This window comes from Phalacrocorax aristotelis, chromosome 12, assembly GCF_949628215.1.
Source record: "Phalacrocorax aristotelis chromosome 12, bGulAri2.1, whole genome shotgun sequence".
In the NCBI taxonomy this organism is placed as follows: Eukaryota; Metazoa; Chordata; class Aves; order Suliformes; family Phalacrocoracidae; genus Phalacrocorax; species Phalacrocorax aristotelis.
In genome coordinates, this window is record NC_134287.1 from 21,690,743 (window position 1) to 21,713,057 (window position 22,315).

General features: G+C 44.2%; 1 protein-coding gene across 7 annotated transcripts in view; it reads left to right on the forward strand.

The window, feature by feature from the left end:
* Window positions 1-1,953: 1,953 nt before the first annotated feature.
* Window positions 1,954-22,315, forward strand: part of MGMT (O-6-methylguanine-DNA methyltransferase) — a 207,456-nt gene continuing 187,094 nt past the window's right edge. For 6 of the 7 annotated variants that reach the window (XM_075107812.1, XM_075107811.1, XM_075107808.1 and 3 more), the window contains exons 1-2: window positions 2,219-2,355; window positions 12,147-12,190. In XM_075107812.1, the coding sequence (XP_074963913.1) occupies window positions 12,167-12,190 (24 nt within the window). In that variant the 5' untranslated portion in view covers window positions 2,219-2,355; window positions 12,147-12,166. Of the gene's footprint in view, window positions 2,058-2,218; window positions 2,356-12,146; window positions 12,191-22,315 lie in introns of those variants that run through there. The other variant, XM_075107815.1, reaches the window with a different exon arrangement.

Below are 22,315 nucleotides of genomic sequence, written 5' to 3' on the forward strand. Positions count from 1 at the left end.
TTTCGGAAAGGAAGATTGTGGAGACAGGATTTCAGAACAGCTGGTTTGTAAACATGTTTTGGTTTGGGCTTTTTTTGCCGAGCAGCAGATCCCCCTTTTTCTGCAGAAATCTCCACCTCCCTTCCTTTTAATTCATTCCATTCCACTGGATTTTAAAATGTGAGAGAAAAAAAAAAATCAGGGTTTAAGAAGGGTGATATTTACATTCTAAAATAATAATGACCTCTAGGGTATCCCATCCAGTCCAGAGCTTACTGATGTGAAGAGATCTTTCATTTTGAGATGAGATCATCCCCACATAAGCCACTGCACTCGTATGGGGCATGCAACTGCAGTACCTTTTAATTGACCGTTAATCTGGGCTTCATTAGCACTACTGAAAAGCTTCATTTTCTCTTGTCAGCATACCCAGTTACACAGTAGTTTGAATCACCTGTTCACTAACTGCTACTGCAAAGCTAAGTCGGAGAGATGAACTCTGAACGTATAAAGAAGAAAACATGAGCCAGAAGCCTGTAATTGGTTGTAACTTATTACGAACATGGAATACCTTTTCATACATTTTTCCTTTATTGTAGTATCATTTCTTTGCTGCTTTAAAGGAAATTGCCTAGATAAGCTGTTCATACCATGAGATCTGAATTTATCATTGTTAAACCATTTATATTAGTTGTAATTCATCCTTCATGGCTCACACAGGTTCACAGATCACTTCTCTCGTGTTCAGAATTGGTATGTTTGCAGGTCGCAGTTAGCAGGGTGCTGTGAAAGCTCTGGACATTTTTGTTATCTGAGAACAATTCCAGCTGTGACTTTGGCCAATGCTTTGCCTACGTGGGTAGGGAGGAAAGCAAGACAGGGTGGTAAACATTCCTTGCTTACATTTCCTTGAGAGACTCAAGGTTAACGGCGCAGAAAGCAAAAGGGAAAACTAGGTGTCATGTTAAAAATATTACTTCTAAAACCAGCAGGAGTGTCTCAGTGCTATTATACACTGGTGTGAGCGGCTGCCCTTGGGTAAGTTCGCACCAAGTGCAACTATTGCCAAGGTACTTCGGCTGCATTGGGGAAACTTCTGCATTTTGGACCAGATTTTGTAATTTTTTAGAAGCAGATTTAATAGGCGCTAACTCAATGCTGTCTTATAAATGCTGTTCATTCCCTCTGAAAAAAATTTCCAGAATTCTGTCATTACTTTAAAAAAAAAAATCATTCTGCTCTTTCCCAGGTGGATTCCTCCATTTTGTATAGCTTCTGAGTCATACAAGATGACTAATAAAATTTTTGCTGATATAGCTCAGATTAAGATTCAGACAGTGAAAGATCCTCTGGCTTGAAAAGTAGCAGTTTCTAGTTGCAAACTTTACTGGCACCTTTTGTCCTGTTTTTTATGACCTGAAATAAACCTCACCCTACAGCCTGCTTTCCTCTGACATTTCACTCCCTCTTGTCTCCCCCGTGTCTCCTCTTTTATAAATCATATTTGCCAAACTGATTTTTGTTTGCTCCCTCTGCAAACTCTGGTCTGATTCACCATCCCCACTCTTACCCCTAACTTCGCAAATGAGTGAAAAAGGCCGAATCCCCGATGCTCCCAGTCTTTGCCTGTTGCCCTTCATTATCCTGCCCTAAAGCATGGGCAGAACAAAGGACAGACCGGTGTAATTTAAAAAAAAAAAACACGTTTACTTCCAGGTGTGGTGGATTTTGGTCAGCAGCCACCTACATTTCAGCGCCCAAAGGAAGAACCAAGGTGCAGGGCCGCCACAGGGGCTCGGCACCGCGCGGGCTCCGGCTCCTCCAGCGCTACTGCCCACAGGCCGGTGTTTTGCGATGGACTTTTGCAGAAACCCGTGTTTCCAAGCACCTGGGTGACCTGAGGCAGCCACGCTGGCTTTGAGCAGGGAGCCCCCGCGGGGGTGGGGGGGGTGGGGGGGGAGAGGCCGGCCCGGCGCAGGTGGGCGGCGTGAGCCCGGCCCATCCGCACCTCCCTGTCCCGGGTATAAGAGCGGGGCGAGGGGGGCGGGAATCCCCCCGGAGCCACCCCGCAAAGCCAGGTAAGAGGCCCTGGGGAAAGGCTGGGCCTGGAGGCCCGCAGGCCGCTCCGCACGCCTGGGGCCGTGGGGCCGGGGCAGCCCAGGCCGCTTCCCTCCATCGCCCGCCCGGCGCGGGCTCCCAGGCGGCTCCGCCCCGGCGGCGCGGCGCCTCCCCCGCCGCGGCCCGGCAGGAACAGCCCCTCGGTGGCGCCGGGCCTGCTGCGGCCGCAGGCGCCGGGAACGCTGCGGCGGCCTCCCGCCGCCCGCCCTCCTCCTCCTCTTCTTCCTTCTCCCTCCTCCACCTCCTCCTCGCGGGCAGGTGCGCGGGCGGGCCGGGCAGCCGCGGGGCTCTGGGGCCCGGCGGGACGGGCTCGGGGCGGCCGCGGAGGAGGAAGCGGCGGGGGGAGGCGGGAGATGGCGGCGGGCCGGGCCTGGGGCCGGGCCCGGGCCTTGCGTCCCCCCGGGCCTTCGCGGCGGGGGTGGGCGGTCGCAGCCCCGCCGCTCCTGCCCAGGCCTCGGTAACCGTGCGGGGCTTCTGTGCCCCCCGGTACCGCCTTCAGAGGCAGCCGCGGGCCCTCGGGGAGGAAGCACCCCTCTTCGGGTCGCAAGGCCCTTGCCGCCGGGGCAGGCACCAGGCCCACGCGTGGGTCGGGGATCACCCCTGCAGGGCAGCGTTGGTTGTAAAGCTTAACTCAGGCTGGTCCTGAGCTGCCTTAGGCGCGGCTCCGGCCCTGGGCAGCTCTGCCAAACCCTTCCCTTGCCCCGGGGAAGCCGTGCTGCGCCCGCCGTGGGAGCCGAGGCCCTCCTGAAGGCGTGTGTGTTTCCGTGGGGCTCCGGATGGATGGATGGCAGCACCCTGCCTTCTGGCAGCCGCCTGTGCTCAGATCAGATTAGTGTGAAACTGCGCTAAAATAACGCATGTCGAATTGGTATTAACATAAAAATGTCCTTTTGCCATTGGCATAAAAGCCAAGCTCTGCAACTGTTTGTAAAACAGGTACGATATTGTAACTGCACGTGCTTTTTAAAGCAAAGTAAATGTAAAGAATGTTTTTCTTTCGCCCCCAGCTCCCCAATAAACCTGTTACTGAGTTGCATCATGTTTTTGTGTAATGGAGCTCTTATTAAATGGCAAGGTGCAGTCTCTACAGTGTTTCACACAGCAAAGCCTTCCATTTTATATACTGGGGCATAACATTTAGTTTAGAAATGGCTGTCATGGCATGACTTGTGCCCAGACTTGTGCTCCCCCTGCGCAGAAGGCAAGGGTTATCTTCTGGAGGGGTCTGTTTGGATGACAGGGTTCCCTTGTGAACCTGATGGAGGTTTTGGCCTTCAAGCCCTGCCTGTCTCCCTGATGCACGGGGGACCAAAACTGGCGGTGTAGGAGCTCTCCCTCCCGGAACCGCCTCTGTGGCCTTTGGTCTTCCCTTGCTTGTATGGAAATGCAGCTTAAGTTGGAGCCACGGTAGGGGATCTCCTGTCACATCACGATGCCTCCCTGCCCTGTGATGTGGAATCCCACAGAAGGTCTGGTGAGCTGAAAGTCTCCTCTAGCAGCTCTGTTCCCCTGCCTGTGGAGGGGTACCCCTTTGGAAAGGGTTCTGCATGGTCTCTGCAGGAAGGAGAGAGTGGAGACGATGTGCCTTTGTCTGCCTCCTGTGCTGAGGCCTGAAGGGTTAATGAAGGTGGGATGACCTGCCTCTGGTTTTTAGGCTAATGCTTGCAAACTCGGAACAGAATCGTAGGTACCACAGAATATCTTGTTTTAAAGCAGAGTTATTTCTTCAGGTCTTAATTTTGGGTTGGGGCTTTTGCCCTCTGGAACAGGTTCCCCTCCTCTCTCTGGCTTTGATTCATCTTTTCAGTTCCTTAATGTGTGTTTGGCTGCTCTGCTGTTCATAAAGCTTACTGCCTCTGGGGCAAAAAACTACCCCTGTAACGCAGGATACTTCTGGCTAAAAACATCCACTTACATGAAATTTACCAAGTTGTTTCTTTGTTTTCTTGTGAATGTTTTGTCAGTCTGTGACCTAATTTTTCCAAGTAAAAAGTTTTGTTTGCATTGTTTTCAAACAGAAGTGTTCCAAATGTGGATAATTCTACCAAAAGCCTCAAGCTTCAGAGGAGAAAGATGTAGCCATGTGAGCTTGCAAGGTGGCTTTAGCAATTCCTATCTGCATTCTGATCCATGACAAGTTAATTACACCAATTACACCAGCAACTGAACAGAAGCTCTATAGGAAACTGTTGTAGTTATATTGCAACTTGTGTTACCGTGACTACTTTATCTCTTGATAACTCTGTAATTAACTTGTCACTACTGTTTAATGCTTAACTTATGTAGAGAATCAGCTAATGGCATCACTAAAGGGATAGTAGCCTGAAGGAGAAGCTCATGCCCTTTGGGAAGGTTATCGGGGTTTCCTTGAATGGCTAATTTAAGGACTTGTGCAGAAAAAGTATTAAGTTTGTTATGGGAAGTGTGGATAAGATGGAAAGGCGGCACCAGAGAAGCTGTGCTTAAACTGACTTTGGTGACAGGGGAAACTGTTAAAAGAAACACTAATGCAAAAAATCCAAAGGAGAACATGTCAAAGACATGGATGAGTGTTTTTGTAGTGTTCTCTTCCATGCAGTTAGGGTTTTGGAGGAGTGAGAGCAGCTCATGTGTATGAATTAAACCTATCTATGCTGGCAGCTGTACTGGCTCGTGCTCTAACCAGTGCATGATTTCCCTGTGAGCCCTGTTCTCTGCCTCTGGTATGAAGGGTGACATCCTCCCTTGCGGTGACCAAAAGGTGGATTCAGCAGTGATGGTCATGCTGGTGTTGGTGCTGCAAGAGCTTCGTGGGAACTAATTGTATGTCCTGATCTGTTGGGGTGTTTAACATCAGCCTTGAGAGGGTGAGCCATTGTGCCTGGGATGCAGCTGACCTAAATTAAACTTAATTTCTGCAGAGAGGGCGAGGCAAAAAAAGCCTCACTGCCTGTAATGGTTGTTAACATATCTCATTTTACATTTGATGGAACAATATGTTAAATTCTGAATGCATGGAACTTCTAAATACCTCCTGAAGGCATTAGTGTTCAGTCTAACGCTTTTAAATATTTCCTGTGTTAGAATAATTTCCTTTGCTAGTGAAGTCAGCAAGTGCCTAACCCGGTCTGTATCACCCATTCCCAGAAGTTGTCGGGTGAAGCTGAATGCACATCCCACCAATTGCATAACTCGTAAAAGCAAGCACTTGTTAAATCTATTTGTTTTTATTATGGACATCGATCTGCCAGTTGCAATAATGCATTTATGGACATTTTTCTGCAAGCACAGCGCTGGTGGCAGTTTTTACTGACAAATTGAGTCATATGGACAGTAGTTCAAAATACGCTTACTTTATTGACGGATTGTGCAATTCTCTAGTTTACTGAGTGTTCATAAGATATCTGGACTGGTGAAGAGAATGTAACTGTTGGGAGGATGTAGGACAAAGTTTTAATTTCAGGAGGCTTGAAATCTTTTAGGTAGTGACAGGTATCAGCACGTGTGTTGGCTGGTTTTGTGAACTTTAACTACTTCATTAATGCTGTAATAAAAAAGGAAAAGGCCTGGTTTGGTGTCTTTCCTGCAGACTGCTGGTTCTTGTGTTTCTTACCTCTGATAGCTGTGAAGGTTGCTGTTCTGCAGGTCTGTGCTGGCAAGGGCTTCAGCTGTGCTAATTTATCTGAAGGTATAATGAGGAAAACCTTCCTGCTGCAAGAAAACCCCTGTGTTAAATTTTGCCTCCTGTAAGGCTAACATTATCACCCGGAGCAGGTGCATTGGGGCCAGCATTAAGTTAAACATACAGCTGCAGGAACAGCCGAACTGTAAAACCAGACCAAACCTGTACTGAAGTATTTTCCAGAAATACAAAGTGCAGTTTTAAAACTGGTGCTCTACCTGTGTGGTCCAGACTACTGTCTAAAAAAAGTCAAAGGTATTCAGTCAATGCCTTTGTGGCTTTGGCGTTTTATGGAAGCTGAGTAATTGTGAAAGTTCTTCTTGGGCAAAATGTCACTGTTTTGATGCTTTTTGCTAATCCGTTTTCAGGTTGTTTCCTTATTTACTGTTTTATATCAGCAGAGCAAAAGCACCCTGTCCTGATGTCAGTCAGGACTACCTGCTATCTAATTTATATTGTGCAAATTAAATGGTATAAATCATTTTAGGTATCTTTTCATGTAACTTGTAAAATTTGGGCATGCAGCTGAAATTCTCCCCAGTGCAATAGGGCTACTGAAGGGGATTAAAAATACTTACAGCTGAACAAGTCCCGCTTAATCTCAGGGAGGAAGAGGGGAGATCATGGATACAAAGGTTCTGCAGTCTTGGTAAAGGGAGTAAAAGAATAATTCTGCCTCTCTGAAAGCAGGAGCTGGCGGCATCCGGGGAAGCAGCAGGCGTCGGTTCAGATCGCGCTGCGTGTTCACAACCCAGTGTGCAGCTGAGCTGTGGGTCTTGGGATCGGCAGCTGGGGATGCTGGCTTTGGGCTCAGAAACTAACTTTTCGTTTACATTCAGAATCCCCACTTCTGTCTCAGGCAGTTTAAGTCCCACTTTTTTTGGGGGGCACAGCAGTATGCCCGTGAAAATCACAAAATGCTTCACCTTGTTTTTATAGTATTCAGTAGTTACGTGCTGTTGAAGATGAGATATTGAAGAGATGAGCTTTTGGTCTTACCCGATAGGTGCATTTTCAAGTTTTAATAATTAAAGTGCCACTTTTTAGTGCCACCTACTTGCTGCAAGTGCAAATTTAACTCCCTCCAGGTTAACCTGCATTAGCAGGTGGCAAGTGTTAGTGCTGTCTTGTAAATGTTGCTGCTGTGTAATCATCATTCAATAATATTTAAGTATTATTTGACTGCTTTAGATCAGTCAGTACAATGCAAACAATAACACTGTCTTTGGTTGTTTGTACACCGAAGTATGCAGAAGGTCTGTTAGTTAAATTTTGTAATAAACACCTGAAGTATACTTAAGGACCTGTTAAAAGATAAATTTTTCTGTTTCACATATAAAAACCACAAGATGGGACGTACAGCTTCTAAAACTGCCCATGAAATGCACAACCTCGCTTTGGCAGCAGTGGGCCAGCTATATTGACAGTACATTTTTAGACTGTCAGCAATGTCCTGGAGAAACAGTTTACGTACCTTCATTTTCCCTTCATCTTCCTCCATTGAAGTTTAGTCTGATCAAATGTAACGTAGTGGGAAGAAAAGGAAGTCTCTTGCACAGCCTCCTATTGACACCAGCAATACATCTGGTTGTTTGCTGACTTCATTCCAGGCAAGACCAATATTCTGGTATTGATATCTGGTAAGATGTTCTGGTTGGTTGATTGAGAAATGAGATTGACTTTATTCAAACTGGCCACAGTGTTTTCTCTTATGTGAATCAGTTGGTTTTGAATCCTCCTTACAGTAGCTGTGGGTCATCTCCTTTCAGCTTTGAGCCTTAGGCAGCCGGACGGAAGCCTTGTCCGGAAGGACAGGCTGGGTCTGCAGCCAGCGCTGGGTTTTTGGAAAGTGAAACTGAGGCCCAGAAAAGCAGATTGCTTAATTGCAGAGAAACTTTTTTTGATAAATGCTTGTGGCATGTTTACAAATAGAACGGTGCTATTTTCTTTTCACCGGTTGCGTGAGTTGCATGTTAGCGAATGCATCTGGTTTTATATTATTGGTAACTCGTATGGCCTGGATTTGAATGCTTTTCAGTTGTCTTTTTGTGCAGCTATATTTGATTCCATAGTGAGAGTTTCTAAGAATATGATTAACCCTATGGGTCATCTTATAATGTAATTATTAATGATTGATTCTGTTTATCCTTGAAATCAATATGAGAAGCAAAATGGTTTGGCATATATTTGGGGTTGATTTCTAACATTCAGTAAACATGATCTTGTGACAAGACTAGTATTGGTTTATTACTCGGAACATGTTTGATGAATCTGAAGTGTGTAATTAGTTTTATATAATGATGGTGATACGTGGTGGTTTTTACATGACTTATGTTAATATGGCCAATAGTGTTAACATCTCCTGCCACTAATAGTTAGGGTGGGGATGTATAGTAATTGATCTTCCTGGGAGTGCTGTAATGTAAAAACAATTCAGGCTGTTTGAAGTATATTTTACAAGTGTGCATTGGGCCTTTGGGATGTTATACTGAAAAACCCAATTGTACAGTTACCATGGGAACCCAATTAGAATAGATTGCTTGAGTTTTTTTCAGTCTTTCATCTTGACCAAAAATCTAATGTACTTTAAATGTTTTCATATGGAATTTTATTCATATACTGACTTGATATAATAGCTGTTTTTAAATTTTAGTACTGAAATCAGAGTATTACGTTCCGCCAATCCTGAGGACTTGTCTTTCAATGAGAAACTTCCTTTAGTGCTTAAAAGTTGGTGAACTGAGGAAAATACTACTTATGAATCTGAGGTCTTACTGTAGTGCTGCCATCACATGTACTTTTCAGGCTGCAGTTCTATGAAAGTAAACAGGAAAGTATCTTAAAACCCAAAAACTGCTGTTCTAGACTATCAACAAAATATGGCTGACATTTTTCATGGCCTTTAAGGATCTTCTTTTTTATGTAACCTCTGACTTTTCTTTACACTTCTGTTCTGTTGACACGTTCAGAGGTTTGGGATGCTCACAGGGTGGGTCTAGGATATATCAGTGTCTCAACTCCTACTCTGCAGGAGCTCCTGTTCAGCACCTGAAGGCATTTGTGTGTCTTCCAGGTGTCTCAGGAGTGTCCCGCTGCTTGTCAGCATGGCTTCAGCCCCAGCACAGCTCTTGTGTGGAAGCAGGAGTTCTGGGAGGGCTTGGGAATGTCTTGATTGAAAGGCGAAGGGGAGCCGAGGCAGGAGCTGTGACCCCACAGCTTGGGTATGAGGCGGGAGCTCCATGGGAGATGGGCTTCACTGGTCCTAGCCAGGCAGGTCTGAGCTGGTCAGGATGGGGCCAAATCACTCTTTACTCATCTTCCCTCCTGCCCCCTTCTGCTTCATACCTGATCCCTTCAGTTTATCCTGTTCTCTGCAGGTGCAGGAGGAAATACTCCCTCTTGGTGAAGGGGTTGATGGCAATAAGGTTTCAGTGTTTAAAACGGCTCCAGTGATTCTGGTGTCTCAGTTCCTGGCATGTGATCCAGAATGAGGTATTGTGTTTGAATTTGATCAGTGACGATTCCTGTGCCATTCTGAAGAGAGATTGTGTTCTTAACTTCAAAGTCAGCCTTAGGGGTACCCGTCAGCTAAACATGGAAAGAAGTTAGTAGTGCATATATTGGCCACTTCCAACAAGGCAGTCTTTGCAAGACTGAGATGCGTTTTGGAACAACGTTCTGGACTTTCCCAGCCCTCTCATGTTTAGCAGTGGTCTTGTATAGTTTTTCCTCCATCTGTTTTACTAATTTTTAGGAGGAATGGGGTGTAGAGAGTTTTATTGGCAGATTCTATTTAAAACAACTTCTTAACTTGGTTTTGGCATTTGGCACAGTTTCTTTCATAAACAGGGAGACAAAGTATGTTGCAAGTAAACATAAAACAAGAATTGTTTGATGAGAAGGTGTGTTTCCTGACCAGTTTTGTCCCAGAGATACCTGCTGTGCTCCGAGCTCCTTCAGTCAGCATGAATGCTTGTTGTCTGGCTTACCTGATGTGCCAGAGCAGCCCTTCATCTGCCCGTGGGCAGCTGCTCTCGGAAACACTTTATTTCCCCATGGGAAGGTGGGGAGCAAGTGGATGTCACCAGAATCCAGAGCAGCATGTGCCACTGGATCAGCCGGGAGGAGATGGGAAGAGGGGCGTGAGTAACTGTTAAATGGTAATTGTTCAGCGCTTGGTGCAAGTGAAGCAAAAGTGTATAGGTGCCAGTCCTTCATACAAATGTGTCCAGGCTTAAATCACACTCAGTTTGGAAAAGATGCAGGTATGTCGGAGGAAGGCTTTGGGTTTCCTTTGTCTCGTGGAGGCTGCGGATGAGCCTTCCTTGGTTGCCTGCCACTGCACGAGTGGCGTTTTGATGCTGGCTGATTCTTGCTTTGCCTGGGGGAGCGGGTGGGATGGAGGCATGCTGCGGGCTTGCCTCCCGGTAACACGGGGCACGCCATCCCCTGCCATCTCTCCTTGGCCTCCCGGGGAAGTGTAGCAAAGGCAGAGGGCAGATGCGTATTTCTGGGGATTAATACTGCTGAATGTTGCCCTCCTGAGGCTTGGTGGAGGGACTGCCTGCTTTCCAGCTGAACGGCTCTTATGCATCCCATGCTGGTGCCCAGTTGCACGCGGTGCAGCCGTCTTCTGCTCTTGGCGATCTCTGGGAGTGTTTTACTTCAGATGTGACATTTGTAGTGCCAAATACTCTCATCTTAGTCAATTTTTAGGAGGAAAGGGGTGTCGAAGTTTTTTCTGCAGGTGAATAACTCCATGTTTTCTGGTATTTCCTAGTTCAGTTGCTTTCCTGCATGGTTACCAGCCAGAATCGGAAGCGGCGAGGTGGTTTCTCAGTCTGGTGGTCTGGAGTGGTCGTGCAGTCCCGCGAAGCAGCTGCGTGCCCTTCCCAGGGTGCTGCGGTATCTGCTGGACTGTTGGGTCCCTTTCTAGTTTGTGTTCTGGGGTGGTAGCGTGGGAAGGTGGAAAGGAGAATAGGTGGTCGGAAGGTTGTAGCGCCTCTCCGTACTGTTGGTGTAATGCAGTGCACTTACTGTGCTTCTGGGCTTCGGCCCAGCTTTCAGAAGAGCTGCTGGATAAATTTGCTTTTCAAGGCAAATATTCTGGCTTTACCCTTGAGAAAAAGCTAAAAAAGCTGAGTGTTGCTCTGCACTTTGAAAGTTAAACCTCTGAAGTGACAATAGAAATAAATTGCTATTTTATTTTTAGCTCTATTGCAGGTATTTTAAGTATTATTAGTAGATTGCTCATCTGCCTGACTTATTCACATTTAAAATGGAATTGGAGATCTTTGCAATGCCTGCCTTGCAAGGCTATGATTGTTAGTATATTTAAAATATTCATTATTCGGGATCTTAATTTTAAACTCTTTAAATAATTAAGATGTAATATTAAGATTAAATATTACCGATTTCTTGTAAGTGGTTTGGAAGTGGCTGTAAGTTCTGTCACTGCCTTGGATTTCAAGGCACGATGTGTTTGAGAGGACTTGGAAAGCCTCAGATGTTCATATCATTTCTTTTAAGAGATTTATCATGTCTTAAGCGGATACAGTTATCCTCTCCCATGGAGTAGCGAGTTCCCCGACTTAAGTGGAAGAGTTCCCATTGAGGCTGGCTGAGAGTCAGGACTCTGAGGCTGAGCTTTGCCAGATAGTATCCCTGATTTTCAAACATGTAATGTGTATAGCATGTGTTTGCAAAGGTGTGGTGATCTTAGCTAAAGAGCATTGAAAAGAAAATGGGGGGGGGGGGGGGGGGGGAACTAAGTAAATGCCAAGGAAACAGCAGTCATCCTTTATTTCAAAGGGGAGGAACCTGTATTTTTTGTTGATGATCTATAAATAATGATTAAGACTAGAATGATAATTGAAGTTGACATTTCTTAGGTACTTTTTAAGTGTTTTGCAATCTGTACTTTTAAAGCCAGAGTATAACAAAGCTGCTTGCTTTCATGCCCTAAAATGTGTTATTTCCTAAATCACAAAAGGCTGTTTATTTTACTTAGTACTCAGAAGTGCATTACTGCCTGTACAGGTATTTCTTAAATTAATACTATATCTTTTAAGGCACTCTTATTCAAAAGATCAGAGCTGTGCAGCGCTTGTTATGGAAGAAGTCTTCAGTGTGCCATCTATTGATTTTTTTTGTTTGTTTGTTTGTCTCGGAACAAGCAGTAGGTGACCTAATGAACATTAAAATTCCTGGTTGCTTGTAAAAAAAAAAAATCAAACTTCCTTTTGAAATTATGTATACTGAAGCTTAGAGCTCATTTGAAAAACTGATCTAGAGTTGGTTAGAAGGGAGATGCACTACTGACATATACCCTTCTTCCTGCGGAATTCAAAATATATCTCCATCTAACTGAGAATCTTTTTCCTTACAGGTGAAGACTCTTCATCTACCATGGCATCAAGGCTCGTTCCAAAAGTAAGTTTCTAGTAAAATGCCCTTGCATTGAGGTGTGCACTGGAAGTCCAGCATTACCAAAGAGCTCGTGTCACATAGCTTGTGTTTTTCCCCAGTGTCCAGCAGTCAGGATTAAGAATCCAGCTGACAAGATTGATGCTGCATTGTAAATCTCTGCAGCTCTGTCATGGTTGGTAACAGGCATCAGTGGACCTTTCCCCATCACGTATCTATCTTCTGCAGAGCATAAACTAACAGGACAATGCTGTTTTCAGTTATAAGTGAGCTGTTTCCACTTCCTAACAAATACCTTATTTACTGAAAACATGCTTAATTTTGAGGCTTGATGCTTCAATGAAATAAATGTAGGGCAATAACTTTATAGTAAAATGAGACAACTACTCTGTTTATCAAGAAATTCAGCACAATTTACCTTACTGGAAGAAAGACATCGATACATTTTTAGTCAAAACCATATTCTTCAAGTAATTAAAATGAACTTTGAAGATACGAGTACGTTCCTTTCTGTGGAATAACTAGTTTTGTAACGTTAGTAGTGCTCCTCTAGGAAAATATTTCTAGTACAATCAAACTTGTGTATCTATTCCTGCTGGCAGATTCTGGCACTGTTAAAAATGTCTTAATAGTGGCCTCTCTTGTGGATTTAATCTGCTTTATGTAATGTGGCTTATAAAAGCAGTATTTCGGCATATTCTGTGTCTACCCCTCTGTAGAAGATTTCCTTTTTTTCGCGAAAGAAAGTGGTTTTGATTTTCTTAAAATTGAATGGTTGAGGGAGAAATTCAAGAAAATAAATTCTTGCCTCACTTGTTTCTATTAAACAGTCATCTGTTTAGTTATATTTAGGTATCTTCCAGCTGCAAACATCTTTTAGCAGGTACCTGAAATAGTGGCAGAGATATATTTATCTTCTGCACAACTGGGCATGGTAGGAAGAATCACTAGTTCCCTCTTAAAGCTAGGTGTGATATAGCTGGCAAGCGACATGAAACTAATAATTTAGTACCTAACCTTTTCATTTCTCCCACTCTCGCTTGTAGCTGAAAGGCGCAGCATTAGCTGTTAGGGGAGTTTTCCCCTTTTGATATGTGGAAAGCAGAAGGTTTAAGGTAAAAACATGAACTCTCGCAGCGCCGTTAGCCACAGGGGTCTACTGGGGGCTGTGCAGACGCAGCCCAGGCTCCTTTGCTACCTGCTGCTGTTTCCCCCCATTCTGGATGCATATTAAATATGTATGTAATGTAGCTCATGTTTCTTGAGTGATGTTTACAGTGTGTGATTAGTTTACAGTCTTACTTTGAGCACATTGGTGTGACACAATATATGCCTGGCATATGGTTTTTGCAGAAATCAATTATCACCGACATAATGTGCTGAACAGTTTTTAAGCAGGTCGCTGAAAAATGGTTTCTGAAAGCAGCCGGACGTGGGCATTTTCCACAATCGCTCTATTTGTCTCCTGCTTGATCCCTGATTTTGCAGCTGTGTTGTGGTGACCAGAGATGTGTGTTGGGTTTGCGTGGAAGAGGCTGAAATGTGGCCGTGGTTATGTGCGCGAGCACACGTCAGGAACGTCTCGGTGTTTGGGAGATTTTGGGGTTTCTGGTGTTCCTGTGGCAGCGTGGCCATTCTTCTTTTTCATGAGAAATTGAATTCTAAATGTAATTCAGTTCCTCTCTGGATTTCTTGTAGTTATTAAATTTAAACTTAGTAAACAGATTCTTGTACTAACTGTAATGCTTTGCTCTCTGTTAATACAGTGAAATGCTTGGCCATGCTGTCCTGAATCAAACCAAGATTGATAACGATAGGAATATTCAGGCTATAATCTTGTATTTTTATACGAGTCTTCCTGATGCCTGTTTTTCTGTGTGTTTTCCCATAGAAGCAGCTGTATTTTTGGTGAATTCTTAATACACACTTTGCTGCTTCATTTGCTTAAAGCTGTTCTTCTGCTCGCTTTAAAAATGTCAATGAAATTCTTTTGAACCCAATTTAGATTCCTGACTCTCCTTTGGCTTAAAAAGGAACACTATTAATGGTTTTGTTCATATTGCTTAGATTTATTTTGCTGTTATTCTCTAGCTCCTGCTCTTCAGGTATAGCTATTTTGGTATTATAAAGAATGATGGATTATATAGGAAAGTTTCTTTTGAAGCACTCCTGATATTGTGCAATGCACTTGGGGGTCAGCTACACTTGACTGATGCATGATTTATCCGATGTCCCTGCCACTTTCTGAGATAAAGCTGCTATTTTATCAAAAATGCCAGCAAGTGTGATTTAGAATTTATACACCTCCTTTTTCAAATAATTGTTCTGATTACTTTCTGGCACGGCAATAAAATGATAAAGGTAATTGCACACAAATGTGAGATAGCACCAAAATACAATAAAATTAACCTGAATTAGCTTGACTTGTCGATGAGAAGTATTTATGAAATGTATTTTTGCAATAAGGGAGACTGATATTATAGCTGGAAGGTGAGTTATTGCCTTAATGTAATACTGTTTGAAATTTAAAAAAGAGACTGTTACAGTTGAGGGTGATTGTGCCTTTGAAATTAAGTTGAAGTGATTCTTATAATTGGCAGCAATAATGCATTGTGAAGGTAATATCTTTTATTGTGTTATGCCTAGTTGCATTATCTTTTATTTAGCTGGTCCTGACTTCAGCTCTGCAGAGAATGCAAGAAGGAGCAAATCAAGATTTTGTGGATTTAGGTGATAAAAATTTGAAATGTTACCTAATATTAAAGTCATTCTTCTGCTAGATTTTTTCATTTTTAGCCCATTTTCAGTTCCCCTGAACCTGATACGGATCTCATTTGATTAAACTTTCATCTCTTTTCCTTGTATTAGAGTGGTTGCCATATATTTACATACACAGCTGAACCCTGTAACAGGAGCGCACTCCAGTCTTGCTGTATGTATGCATCATGTATGTCAAGTGGCGATTTTGGCGGTTAAACTTTATATTTCTCAGTGCCTCAAAGTATAACATCCCCTTATTAAAAAAGTATATACACAGTTACACAGCAAGCACTTCAGTGGTAATTAAGGAGTAGATCTTAAAATGTTGACTAATGTCTCGAGTTTATTTTTGAAGTGATGAACACTTGTGGAGAATGCGGAGAGCTGGGATGTCTTGTTTTCCTTTGTGTGAGACTTGTTAAAAGTCAAACCAGTAACCACCAGATACCAGCTGACAGGCTTGAGAGGTGGCCCTGTGCGAATCTCATGAAGTCCAACCAGGCCAAGTGCAAGGTGCTGCACGTGGGCCGGGGCAATCCCAAGCTCAGATACAGGCTGGGTGGAGAATGGATTGAGAGCAGCCCTGAGGAGAGGGTGTCTTGGGGGTGTTGGTTGATGAGAAGCTCGGCGTGACCTGGCAATGTGTGCTCAGAGCCCAGTTGGCCAACCATGTCCTGGGCTGCATCCCCCGCAGCGTGGCCAGCAGGGCGAGCGAGGGGGTTCTGCCCCTCTACTCCACTTGCATGAGACCCCACCAGGAGTCCTGCGTCCAGCTCTGGGGCCCCCAACATCAGGAGGACATGGAGCTGTTGGAGTGGGTCTAGGAGGGCTACAAAGAAGATCTGAGGGCTGGAGCACCTCTCCTGCAGTATGGGCTGAGAGAGTTGGGGTTGTTCAGCCTGGAGAGGAGAAGGCTGCAGGGAGACCTTATTGCAGTGTTTCAGCACCTGAAGGGGGGCCACAAGAGAGCTGGAGAGGGACCTTTTTACAAGGGCCTGCTGTGACAGGACAAGGGGTGATGGCTTTAAACTGAAAGAGGGTAGCTTTAGACTAGATGAAAGGGAAAAATTTTTTGTGATGAGGGTGGTGAGATGCCTCAACCCTGGAAACATTGAAGGCCAGGTTGGATGGGGCTCTGAGCAACCTGATCTGGTTGAAGATGTTCCTGCCCATGGCAGGGGGTTGGAACTAGATGATCTGATCTTTAGGGTCCCTTCCAACCCAAACCATTCTGTGGTTTTGGGGACGCTCTGATTCTTAGAGACCACATTCTTCATCTTTGATTCTTTAGCATGGTATTTGTTTTTTTAGTTGTCTGGTGACAAATTCCTTAATTATGAGTTAGTGTTTTATGTGTGATTGCATGTTAACAGTGAACCGACCAAAGTATGACATAGCTTTGTAGCGCATTGTACAGTGCTTCTAACCGAATCTCCTGGCCTATGGTTTCCAGTCTAAAAATAAGGGGGCACTTATTCCATTTGTGGGTCATCACAAAGCATGACGTGCTTCCACATCCCATAGTAGATACACCAAGAGATGTGCCTTATGGGATGAGTGCTGGTGGGATTTACAGGAACCTCCTAAGAGCGATTTGATCATTACAGAAATACTAGCCCTGTCCTTTCTGGGTTTTCCCTGTTCTTGGCACTTCATTTCTTGTCAAATTTGGCTCCAATTAATTATGTCCTCTCTAGGCAGCCCACCGCTTCACACGAGGCGTCCTAAAGTAGCTGCGTGTCTCTAAGCTTGTCAGGCTGTTTCAATTCCTTTTTTTCCTGGGCACCAAGGTGCACCCTAGGATGGCACGACCCGGTCCTGCAAGCCTGGTGCTGACCCACCACAACCACTAATTTGTATAGCTTCTTAACACCACGCTTTCTAATGGCATTTCATTTGTATGCTGCATGTAAACATTTGACTTTTTTCAAAACGTTCATCTTATTTTACATCACTAACATGAAGCTGACAGAAATATTCTACAGTATATATCGTTGAAGCTGCTACGTGGCCGTGGCAGTGGCTGCTGCGCTTCAATAGCCTTTAAATTTCCTATATAAGAAAGAATTGGGGGAAGGTACAAAAAGCGTTTACTTGGTTTTGGAGGGGTGTTGGAGGAAATAGTGTATCTGAATTCCCGTTTAAACAGTCCACTGAGGTCTTGTGTTTAAGTCTCTGCTGCTACTGCTGTCTCAAATCAAAGCTTGGCACGTGGGCGGTAGGTGAAGTAGGAAAATGCACTTCTGCAATGCAATAGTAATAACCCACTGGCTTGTCTAAAGAAGAAAAAATTGTTTTATTACTATTAAAATACCATCCTTTAAAACGAAGAAGTCTGAGGTAGCCCTGGTAAGTACACTGGGAGTTTGCCGTTTGACAGCCCAGGATTACTCCTGCCTGCCAAAGCAACCGACTGAAGACATAGCCAAAGAGCCGGAGGCTACCACCGCTTGGAAATACACTTTCATAGCTTGGCATTTCGGGGTCTTTTGATTGCCGTCCAAAGAGGATTAGTAGGATAATACGATGGGACAACAGAAACTTGCTTTTGTTGTCTTTGATTGTTTAATAAAGAATTATGTGTTTGCTCTTGTCGAATACTTTTAAAATGCCGTAGAAAGCAAATGTTGCTGTCTGTACGTGAACGTGTATCCCTCTGGTTTGTCAGGGCTGCTGTGAGGTGGACCTTTTGATCAGTGAAGATGGGGACTGAGTTTCAGTTGCTGCTGTGCCAGTGTGTATTTGTATATGTTCAAAATATGCAATTTAATTCTGTACCTTTGCAATTTTTATGGGATTAGTTCTTTGGAAGGTAAAGAAATTGTTGTACCACCCCAGGCTAACCCTGGATTTGTTTAGGGTCTGATGTTTCTTTTCTAGGGTGGGTTTGGAAAGGAAATGAGAGTAGGTTTTGTTTTGACACCCTCTGAAGTTACAGGTTTGGCTTAACCAGGCTTAGATTTACTTAGAGAAGCATCGGAGATATTAGTAGAGTACTGGAGAAGCTCCAGGCTGCTGTGTTTCACGAGGAGAACTGAATGTTTTAATTCCGTCTTAAAATAAGTAGCACGCTAATGGCATGAGCATGGTGTGCCAGGCAGAGGTGGGAAGCATGAAGACTTTGCCCAGGAATCCAGGAGATCGGTAGTTGTGGTCGCTGCAGAGCGGCGCGGTGGGGCCCGTGGGAAGCCCGCAGCGGCGTGTCCGCAGGGAGCGCGTGGGAGGGCTTGGAAATGCTGTCCTTCCCACGCCGTGGGGGCGCTGGTAGGGGCAAGGTTGGCAAACTGCATTCTGGGGGGTCGTGGCAGAAGCGAGGCTGTTAGCTGCCGTAGCTCTGCAAGCCACGGCAGTGGTGGCTCGCCAGCGAGGTGCAGAACAGGTTTCCAGCAAAAAGCTGCTGGAAGGTTGGGATTGGCTTTACCCCAGGGAACGGCCAGTTTGGCAGCACGTGGCTCGAGGGGAAAAGGCACACTTTTAATGGAGTGTATTTCAGCACAGCTTTTGTTTAAAAGCCTTATCTGGATTGCAGTCCTGTTTAGCTGTGGAGGTGTTAATTACTGTTGCGGCATGGACAAAAAATATATGGACCTGATATATGGTGCTTTATTCTGGCAAGCGGAAAGTTTGCTTTGGATGCTGTAGGAAGAGGAAACCCACCCAGTATGTACAGTTACTGCGGGATGTGTAGGGGGAAGTGGCTTATGTCCAGATGGGAGGTGATGAGCGCTAGTTCACCGGAACCTATTGTGGTATATAAAGGACTTGTATTTTAAAACATCAAAGGTAATTTAAAATGTTATTTTGCTTGTTAGCAGATTATATTGACAGAATGAAATCTGATTAGCTACCGTGTTGGCGGTTTTGTTTCAAGGCTTTCTTCTTGAATTTAAGCAATGAATGCAACACCTTTTTTCTTCAAAATTTAACTTTAACCTTAATTTAAAAACTGGGGGGTACTCAGCTTGCTTCAGACTAAGTTTTCCAGATGTTTGAAGGATGCTATGTGTGATGGTCAAGTGTAATGAGACAGGAAGTGTGTGTTATCATCTTCAGAAATTATTTTTTCATTAAGTGATGAGTGAAGTTGGTAGGCCCACGCTGTGGGTGTGGCTTGCAGAGGGCAGCAGCCACCTTCTCGTGTTTGTTAGACAAGGAGAAGCCCTGCCCTGGGTTCCAGGACAACTTTCTCACCGCTTCAGCGGTCCAGATCAAGATATCAAACCTGTAAGGATCTGTTTGGATCAGGGCATCTCTAGAACTTCAGAGTTCACTCCATGACGTTTAGTTGGAAATCTTTGGACTTTTGTTTTCAGGAGAAGGAAACCGCTTGTAGAAAGGTTCCTATTTTAGCTTTGAAAGAAATAAAATTCACAATAAGCAAAAAGGCTAAGAATTAAACGTTCTCATTCTGTATAATTTCCAGTATATTAAACTATCTCTGGGTATGAAACTTGTACCTCTTCCCTGCTTTCCTCCCCACACTGAAATCCTTTGTAGTACATAAATGGTAGTGGCCGTTCTTCATTTGGAAGGTAAAAATACAGGTGATTAATCAAGATATTAACAGGAGTGGGCTTTTCAACTTGGGGTTTTGATCACACATTGATTGCATGGGTCCTGTGGTTTTCCCCAGTCCTTAAATTTTTCTCGGCTTTAAAACACTGGGCGTAAGAAGCGGCTTTCTCACCTAAGACTAGCTGCATACAGTTGGAAAATTACCCTCCACACTGAAATATATGTGCACAAATACATTACCTTTACTATTAATATCTTTTCCCATACTCTTAACGTACAATGGATTGTTTCCTTTTAAATAAACAAGCTTAAACCAGTAAAACAAATACAGGAAGTTTTAAACTATTAAGGAGATGTTGAGAGAACTATAATTCAATGAAAACCTTGGATGAGTGGACCACTGGCAGGCGTAGGCTGGCCAGCAGCTGTGCCAAATGGGGGGCTGCGGCCAGCCTTGTTATTCATTCTCGTTATTCTGCAGCCCCAGGCGGGGTGGCAGAAGCTTTCTGCAATTAAAACATTTTGCAAACAGTGTTAGGGATTGCGTTTCTACGTTACAATCGCACGCAGTTGTCTTTACGGCGGTAACAGGAGATGTTAATGACGTGATTTTTTTCCCCCTGTCAGCAACAGCGCCATTTCCAAAATCCTAGTTAAGGGTATGGCGGCAATGGCAACCAGTAGTTGCCCTAATTGCAGTGCTCGCTGCTGCGGTCCGTGAGTGATACGCTGACCTTCCCACTTCAGAATAGGCGGGGTGTTCGCAAACAGTCAGCTCTCATCTGTTCTGCTGACCTTGCTGCTGTGGAGTTGATAATGATGGAGACAGACATGTCTAACTTCTGATTTCTTATGATGGTCCCTGATTGTTTTTGCCGTGACAAATACCGCGGATGTGATTCGATAAGGGTTTCGTTATGAGAAGGACGCAAGCTTACTGGGTCAGGAGGAATGACTGTAGCGGGATGACTGAAATGAAGTAGCAAATTGCCAAACCAGTCCAGGTACCTGTGGAGTATTCCCCTTAAATTTAAATCCAATATTTCAAGCTTTCATTGAATTTTAATTCAGAACTTGAGTCAATAACCAAGCGGATTTGAGAACACTGCGATACTCAAAAGAAGGATACTTAGAGTTGAGGACTGGTATTTCTTCCCTGTGATTAGGATGAAGAAGCAACTTCCCTGGCATTTATTGATCATCCTCTCAAACTCAACAAATTCCTGGTATTGCTTTTTGGCAAGTTACTGATACTATATGGCATCACAGAAACGGGGCAGAAGAGAGTGAGAGTTCTAGCTCATATCCAAGCTTCCTGGTGCAGATATGTCAGAATACTGAGGTGATGAGTCTTCAGGATGTATTTATGGAGAACAGGGAGTAAATGACCAAGTTGGTACTTGTTGCACGTTGGGCAGGTGCAGCAGTGGAGAGCATCAGTGCTCTCCAAGTGAAACTACCCTCAAACTGTGGTCCTTTCATTGGATAAATGTGTCCAGAAATCCAGCTTTTACAGCTAAGAATCCCTATGACTTGTGCTGCTAGCAGCTATAGGGCTGTCTGGGATCCTCTCAGGCAATAGGTGCTGGCAATTACTTTTAGTTTTTAAAGCCAGTAGGTAGTTCTATCCTAGCCCAACATTGGAACGTGGTTGCATGAGAAGCCTAGTATGGCATCTGGGTGGGTGCTTTATTTTTAACTAACAGTAGCTTTCGTGGTGCGAAGAATGAGAATTTTAAAATGTGTGGTGATGGCTAGTGTAGGAATGGTAGAAATATGACCATTTCTGGGTTTGAGAAATGGCAAGTGAAATAGGGGAAAGAATTGTAATGCAATTTCATCCTGTTGGCTGTATTTACATTATCCGGTGGCTTGGCAATTAACACTTTCTGTTAATCTGAAAGGATCAAGAGACCCATTTCTTGGAGGCAACTGTGACATCTCACTGATTATTGCACTTGGACTCGCTTGGTTTAAAAAAAAGAAAATTGCAGTATGTGTGAGGACACATTAATTTAGGTTTAGCAGTTGAATATGTTATTTTTGCCTTGATTCTCAGAAATATTCAAGTAAAAAAAAAAATCACAAGGACTTCCATTTGAGGTTTAGCCACATGCTGTAGCCTAATGGAAATACCCTGTTAAATCAGATGCAGGTGGTGGCAGAGGGGATTATCATTAATATTTTGATACAGCACGGTAGGCTTCTACTGTTGCTAAAGCAGGGTGAAGGAAATAGAAAAACCTGTAGAGGGAGATCCATCAGAGATAGGGCTCTGGCTCCTTCCTGATGGGAAGGGTTCACATGCGCAGTAGTACTGGGGAGAGAATGTGTGAAAAGGTGACCTCTTTGGTCTCTTTGGCCACAGCCTTGAGACAGAACTTGTTTTAAGACAGTTTGTGACATCCTGAGGGCTGAACGCTTGTGGTGGGTGCGAACGCATCCCTGGGCTGTTCTGTTGTGTTTTTCCAGTGGAAATATGCAGTCTCTAAGGTTTCAACACTGTAGACACGGACTGTGAGATCTTTAAGAGAACACAGGAAAAGTTGGAAGGCGATGTTCATGGAGATATTTAGCATTCCTCCTCCCCTTCAGTTCAGAAACAGTGATTTGGGGCACGGTGCCGAAGCGCAGGAAATGCCTTGAGGTTTGTTCCCTTGGCTTGGCTTCTGGAAAATACAAACCTCCTGGGAGAACGTGAAGCATGGAAACACTTTGCTGTGGATTTTTTTGAACCATGTTGATCCTTGAGATTTTCTTGAATTTTTTTTTGTTTATGCATTCCCCATTATGGATACGAATTGGACTCTAGGATCTCAGATGAAACTACAGTGGAATTTTGGGGGAGTTTAGGAG